General features: G+C 52.4%; 1 protein-coding gene across 8 annotated transcripts in view; it reads right to left on the bottom strand.

The window, feature by feature from the left end:
• Nucleotides 1–7,381, bottom strand: part of VGLL4 (vestigial-like family member 4) — a 165,102-nt gene that overhangs the window by 10,165 nt on the left and 147,556 nt on the right. The window contains exon 1 of one of the 8 annotated variants that reach the window (XM_011952312.1): nucleotides 2,824–3,142. The exons of the other annotated variants lie outside the window; for them this stretch is intronic. Coding sequence (XP_011807702.1) covers nucleotides 2,824–2,825 — 2 coding nt within the window. The 5' untranslated portion in view covers nucleotides 2,826–3,142. Of the gene's footprint in view, nucleotides 1–2,823; nucleotides 3,143–7,381 lie in introns of those variants that run through there. 8 annotated transcript variants of the gene reach the window in all.

Genomic DNA, 7,381 nt, shown 5'->3' on the forward strand with positions numbered 1-7,381 from the left:
GGTCTCGATCTCCTGACCTCGTGATCCACCCGTCTCGGCCTCCCAAAGTGCTGGGATTACAGGCTTGAGCCACCGCGCCTGGCCTTGAGTGAATTTTCTTTAAGAAATACAAATTATTTTCAGAGTCTGCAAGTAGTCACCTGTCTTAACTAGCAGAAAAGCCTGAGCCTGCCCTGGTGGAGCAGCAGCCACAGCCCCCGTCCCAGACTGGCTGAATATGTTACACACACACACTGAAGATGTTACACACACACACATTGAATGTTACACACACAATGAATGTTACAATGTTACGCATGCACACAGAATGTTACACACTGAATACGTTACACACACACACGCACACACTGAATGTTACACAAACGCATACACACTGTTACACACACACATGCACGCACCACACACACACATGCATGTGATAGGCATACCTTTCTGAAACTGTCAATTAACTTCAGCTGTAAGAACACAGAGTCATCACATGCACCCTGTACCCCGACTCCCCGGATGGTGGCATCTTGTAAAACTACAGTACAATATCACAACCAGGATAAGACAACTACCAACCTTATTCAGATTTCCTGTTTTGCTTGTATCCATCCCAGAGCAATCTCTTTATAAAGCAAATCCAACCACATTCAGCCCTTAGTTAACGTTTTTAGCAGCTCAGCACGGGCCTTGGTAGCCTCTGGGCCTGACCACCTTCCCATCCTCATCTCTGGCTCCAAGCCTCCAAGTGTTGTGCTCTGTAGTTCAACCGTCTACTTGCCATTCCTCAAATAAGACGCAGCCACTCTGTGCCTCTGTGGCTGTGTGCAGGCGGTGCCGCTCTAGCCTCCCTCCTCCCCCTGTCCTGCACTGCCAACCATAGCTGCAGTGTAAAATCCCAAAGCGCCCCATGCAAACCTTTAATATAGAACCCATCACCCACCGTCAATGATCTCTTCATCTATGCACCTGCCCCTCCTCACATTACCTCGTCCCTCCTATCTCATTACCCTTGCTACCATGGGCGCACAGAGAGAGACTTAACAGGTGAATGAAGAGAAACAGGGCATGGGTGACCGGGTAAGAAAGGTAGGTATCGTGGAGTGGAACTGTGGATGGGCAGAATCATGGAGAGCTGGAGGGCTGAGGAGTCAACTGGAGGTGCGTTCAGGCCTTCAGATGGACTCTGCAGCCCAATCAGTGAGCTGTTAAGGGCTGAGCAGGAGAAGCACCAGAGGGGGCCTGAGTGTAGCCTCGGCTGTGATGTTGTGATGTCATTCTGTGCCATCTCTAGCAGGGGCACGTGCTCGGCTTGCCACTCAGTGCCCCAAGGGGTTCCAAGCCTCGGCGTCTCCATGTAACCATGTGGTCATAGTAATATCCACCCAGAGGACTCTAAACGGGGGACAAACAGCACACAAACCAAAATCAGGGAGTGCCAAGAGGACCCAGTCAGCCCTAAACCAAAACAATCACAGCGGCGCAGTGCAGCCCTCAGTGAGCGCCAAGAGAACCCTGTCAGTCCTGAACCGAGTGTACTGATTATAGGGTGATTAGCTGTAAAGGACCCAGTATTTGTTTATGGGTTTTTTTCTTTCCTTTTATTCTCTGGCTGATGATACAGAATGTCTTAAAAGCAATTAAGGAATAAACGTTCAGCCCACTAAGACAACCATGGAAGAGAATGTTCTGGCCAGAGCCTAGATAGTAGGTTCCATCAACGCCACATACATCCTAGCGATTTTCAAAACATGAAAATACTAAAAACCTTAATACTGAAACCAGCCTGTCCATAATGTCGGCTGTCCGTGGCAGTTCAGAAGACAGCACAGGTTTCTGCAATGAATGCCTCAAGGGTTACGATCCCAGACACCGACATCACCAGAGGATCTTCCACGGAATGGACGTCAAGCCAAGCAGGCCTGAGATCCACTGGCTTCTACCTAAACAGGGCTTGGTTGTCGAATACTCAATTCATCAGTGTCACCACACATCCTCATCTTCAGTGTCCCGCTCCCTTCCAAATTCAGATAAAGATACAATTTCATTGTTAACGACATGAGTGAATGGCTTCTCTCCACCTCACTGATACTTCCACGAGCCACTTCATGAAGCGCACGGACCTGGGGGCTCATGTCACGGATTCAGGAGCGCCGCAGACATGGTGTGCCTCTGAATTTAGACTTCCGTTCACTCAGCCAGTGCTAGTTGAGTCTCTGTTCTGTGGAGGTTACAGAAAGGAAGCCACAGCCCTGCCTTCTCACGGGCTTACAATCTAGCAAGAACAGAAAGGCCCGGGAGGGGCTGCAGCTCCCAAGTGACGGCTCTGGCTCCAGGCGAGGTCCAAGGATAAAGACAGAAGTCCAAGGATAAAGACACCCCCGGGTGGCAAGGAGGAGCAGCTTCAAGCTCAGGCCGCGTCTGCTCATGTCCAAAGCCAAGGTCGGGGCACAGAAGGCATTGCCTACCCCTCGCACCTTATGTCCTAGGGGCACGGCACAGTCACGTGGAAGACTCAGCGGCACCTCAGGAAATCCAAGCATGACTTGGAGACCACATCACAGAGGAGAGGGGTGCCAGGGCCGCCAGCTGCCAGGGCAGAGGTAAGGACAGGGCAGCCCCGCACCTAAATCCACCATCTGTGCTCCCATAGCCCCACTGCGCGCCTACCCTACGCAGGGCCGCGGGGAGAAGGGGACTTCCAGGTGCACTAACTGGAAAGATGGTCCATGGAACACAGCACAGTGGGCACTACGGGTCAGACAAAGACGCTGAAAACAGTGAGAAAAGGCCCAGAGAACTGGCTGGTTAATTTTAGTAAAATTATACATTACTCACATTTCCAGCTCATTTTCCTGGTTCCCGGAGCTTCAAGACAGACATTGTTTTCCAGGCCCTGCTCCCCCTGGTGAATCACCTCCCGGCCACTGCTTCCCAGGCGTCATGTGCTCCCCAGGACGGCAGAAAACCGCATGCATCCTGCCCGGGAGATGGGAGTCACCTCCGCCCCGGTCAGGACTGTGCCCGAGAGAGCCCACTGCATCCCCGCGAACACCCAAAGGACTCCGACCGGCTCCGTGCCAGGCCCGTCGGAGCCGCTGAGGCTGCACGGCACCCGGCCCTGACCCGGGCCTCATCCCCATCCTAGGCAGGTACTTCCACTGCCAGCTGCCCACGGACAGAAAGATGGAAAGAGGAGGGAGGGAAAGAGAGGCCTACAACACTATCATCTAGGACAGTTTTCTGAGGACTGAAGGCCACACGCTCTCTAAGCTGAGAAACCAAGAATGTCTATCATATTTGGGGAAAAGTAAATCAGATTCCAAGCAGTGACACTGAAAGAATCCATCACGTGAAAAAAGTGCACTGCATGTTTGATACTCATTAAAATGAGTTTCCCGCCCTCCAACATTAAAATGAGTTTCCCGCCCTCCAACAAATGCGCTCCAGGATGCTCAGCCCCCAGCCCCATCACCTGACGTTCTGAGCCTGCACTGCGCTTCATTCACCACGGACCGCCGCCAGCTACACTGATCTGAGTCTGAGTTCTTCTGCCTGAGCAGGGGGTATGGGTACAAGACATTTTGAGGATATATTCTGGGGTCCCCAAAGGCCCCTGGGCACCAAGGCAGGGCAGGTGCTCCCACCCGGTGACAGAGATGAGGCCCAGGGCAGCCTTGGACCGTGGCCTCCCACAAAACAACATCCTAAGGCAGCAAAGCAGCCCATCCCTATGCCAGGCAGTGCCCGGCAGAAGTAGACTGAAGGCTGTGCAGAGACATCCCCCAAGTACCAGAGTCCAGGTGGAGACAGAGATTCAAAGGAGGGGCCAGCAGTGGGCCAGTGAGTGGGCCAGGACACAGCCCCATCTCTAGCCCTTTCATCCTCTCCCTCCCACCGCAGCAGTTACAGGAGAATCTGACCTCTGAGAACTGGCAGGACAGCTGGATGCCCACACAGTCTTAACACATCATAATGAGGTTGCTGGCTGGGCATGGTGGCATGCACCTGTGGTCCCAGCTACTTGGAGGCTGAGGTGGGAGGATCACTTGGGCCCAGGAAGTGGAGGCTACAGCGAGCCATGGTCACGCCACTGCACTTTAGCCTGGGTGACAGAGCAAGACCCTGTTTTTAAGTAAGTAAGATTGCCAGCACATCTTTAATCTTAAAAAGCTTCCTCAGAAAACAGACTTAATGCCACTGAACGGTGCCCTTAAACCTGGTTAAAGTGGTCAGCTGTATGCTCTGCTAATTGACCACAACTTTTTAAATAATACAATTTTACATGAATACTATAGAAAGAACTTCCTCCCAACCTTTACCTGCTGCCCCCTGGGGTTTCTGGCGCGCACAGGGCAGGTCAGCCCATTCCAGTTTTACAGAAGAGATGACCAGGGTGGAGAAGATGAAGGCTTTGCCCAGACAGGCCGCCCACCACAGACACCAGCCCTGTGGCATGTCATCACACCAAGACCACCAAGAGACTCTCCATCACCTCCCAGTTCCATCCCAAGCTTCCAGGAGGCCTTTCCGACTCACCAGCACCATTTCCACCCACCTTCCCGCCCCAACTACAGAGCCGCAGGAAAGGAGCAGTGCGGAGATGCCGGCTGCCAAGGCCTGTCCCCAGACAGTCCCGCCTAGCTGGCTTTCTCAGTCAGTAAGCTCCTGAGGCACAGCTCCCAGGGGACCCTGATCCCTGGCTGGACCGTGCACTCCTGGGAGGGCTGACCCTGCAGCCCCCACATCCTCATCTCCTTGGCTCCACACGGGTGACCACATACCAGATGTTCTAACAACTGTCCATAGAGTAAATGAATCATTAAGGTACACATAGTACGTGTGAGTCCAGTTAACAGCATTTGTGGCAAATGACAAGGGAGTTAAGGAGATTTCGGAGAAAATGACTGGTGGAAAAGACTTTTCTGTGAAAAAGCAGAATTTAGGGAACATTTAAATGTTGGGCATAAACAGTGGTGAGATGTCTTCTCCCTTCAGGTCCTTCCTCCAACTTCTGTCGTCCTCCTCTCACCTCCTCCCTGCTTCTAAATGTCCCCAAGCTCATCCAAAGCGCCCCACAACACACACACAGGAAGGAACTCATCACCGTGGCTTCTCTCCCCTTGTGAGTGGGAGAGTTCACTGCTTCCCAGCGAGCAAGAAGGTGCCTGGGTGTGTCCCCGAGACATCCTGGTCAAGCCGCGTCACTCCTCTGTGCCAACTTTAGACGGGAAGTGGGGGAGGTGGTTGCAAAGGAAGGCCTGGGTGAGACGACGTTTGCGGAGGTGGCGGAGGCCGAGGCAGAGACACCCTCCTAGGTACAAATGGCAAGAAGTGTGTCATGGGCAGGAAAAAGTTGGGAAGATACCAACATTCGGACTGTCCTGAAGACAGAGATGAGCCTGAGGCTCCTGGCTTCAACAGCGGGGCCCACCCTCGCCAGCAGGGTCCAGGGCAGAGACTGTCTCTGCCTTCTATGCGTCAGCAGCTACTGCCATAGCTTAACATTGTTTAATAATTGAGAAAAAGCCACCAAAAAGTCCAGGGAATCAAACGTGAGTGTGAATGCTGCCACAGCCAGCATGGCTGCCACAGCCGTCCGCCCGCAGAACATCTCCCCCATTAATTCTCCACAAAGGGACCAGCGCACCGACTCATGCCTGTAATCCCAGCACTTTGGGAGGCCAAGGTAGGTGGACTGCGCAGGCCCAGGAGTTCGAGGCAGCCTGGGCAACGTGGCAAAACCCTGTCTCCACAAAAAATACAAAAATTAGCTGGGCATGGTGGTAGGAGCCTGTAATCCCAGCTAGTCGGGAGGATGGCTGGAGCCCGGGGGGAAGTTAAGGCTACAGTGAGCCATGACAGAGCCCCTGCACTGTAGCCTGGGCAACAGGGTGAGACCCTGCCTCAGAAAATAAAAATAAAATACTCCCCACAAAGGTAGTGTCCCTCTTTTTGCTGGTTCAGATTTCAGAAATCGATTCCATGGGCCAGGCAACACAGGACTCATTTGCTCCATCTGTCACGAGACAGCTGTGAGAAGCGTATTGGCCGGGCACCGTGGCTCACACCTGTAATCCCACCACTTTGGGAGGCCGAAGCTGGCAGATGGCTTTAGCCTAGGAATTCAAGACCTGCCTGGGAAACATGGCAAAACCCTGTCTCTACTAAAAATAGAAAAATTATCTGGGCGTGGTGTCACATACCTGCGGCCCCAGCTACTCTGGAGGCTGAGGTGGGAGGATCACCTAAGCCCAGGAGGTGGAGGGTGCCGTGAGCCGAGATCTGCACCACTGTATTCCAGCCTGAGTGACAGAGTGAGACCCTGTCTCAGAAAAAGAGCTGGGGACTCTCTGAGAAAGTGATTGATGTTGATTATCTTTATTATCATCAGCTCTCATTTACTGAAGGACATGCCCAATCATATGCTAGGCCTTATCTTAGTAAATTCACTGCCCCGCTGCAAAATAAGCATCATCTCCATTTTACAAATAAATAAACTGAGCTTCAGAGAGGCTAAGTAACTTTTCAAAGTTTACAAAAACAGTACAACAATTCCAGTACATATTGGACTGGCTCCAAAGCCTTTCCATTTTCCGGGAGAGTGGAAAACACAAACACCTGCGTACCTACTACTCAGAACTAGCAAATGAAAATGCGCTCTCATATTTGCTTCGGGCCTGTTCTTTCCTCTGGCCATGATGAAAGCAGCAGAACGTGCAGACGCATGAGGTCCCTGCTGCAGGCCCTTCTCAGTCCCATTCCCCTCTCTTCATCCCCAGGGGCATCCCGTTTTGTATTTGGTGCCTCCTGCTACCTGGCTGTTGTCCTCTGGCCACACGTGGATGTGTCTGGAAGCACACGTCCGTAGCATGCTTCACACTCCAGCATGCCAGAACACTGTATGTCTTGTTGTACAATTGTGTCTTTCCCTCATGTGCTCTTGGAGCTCTATCCATGTTCCAACACAGAGACCTGGCTTATCCATGATATTTGCCTGCTCCGTGGTATTCCTCCATACAAATACACCACTGCATATGTACCCGTTCCTTTATTGAGCCCCCCCGCCAGCGCCTGGGCACTCTTTGGTTTTTTCCTTATGAAAATGGCCCCCATAGGCCAGGCGCGGTGGCTCACACCTGTAATCCCAGCACTCTGGGAGGCCGAGGCAGGTGGATCACCTGAGGTCAGGAGTTTGAGACCAGCCTGACCAACATAGCGAAACCCTCTCTACTAAAAATACAAAAATTAGTTGGGCTTGGTGCTGGGTTCCTGTAATCCCAGCTAGTCCAGAGGCTGAGGCAGGAGAATCACCTGAACCTGGGATGCGGAGGCTGCAGTGAGCCAAGATTGAGCCATTGCACTCCAACCTAGGCAACACAGCAAGACTCCGTCT

Source organism: Colobus angolensis, unplaced genomic scaffold (genome assembly GCF_000951035.1).
Source record: "Colobus angolensis palliatus isolate OR3802 unplaced genomic scaffold, Cang.pa_1.0 Scaffold34, whole genome shotgun sequence".
NCBI lineage: Eukaryota > Metazoa > Chordata > Mammalia > Primates > Cercopithecidae > Colobus > Colobus angolensis.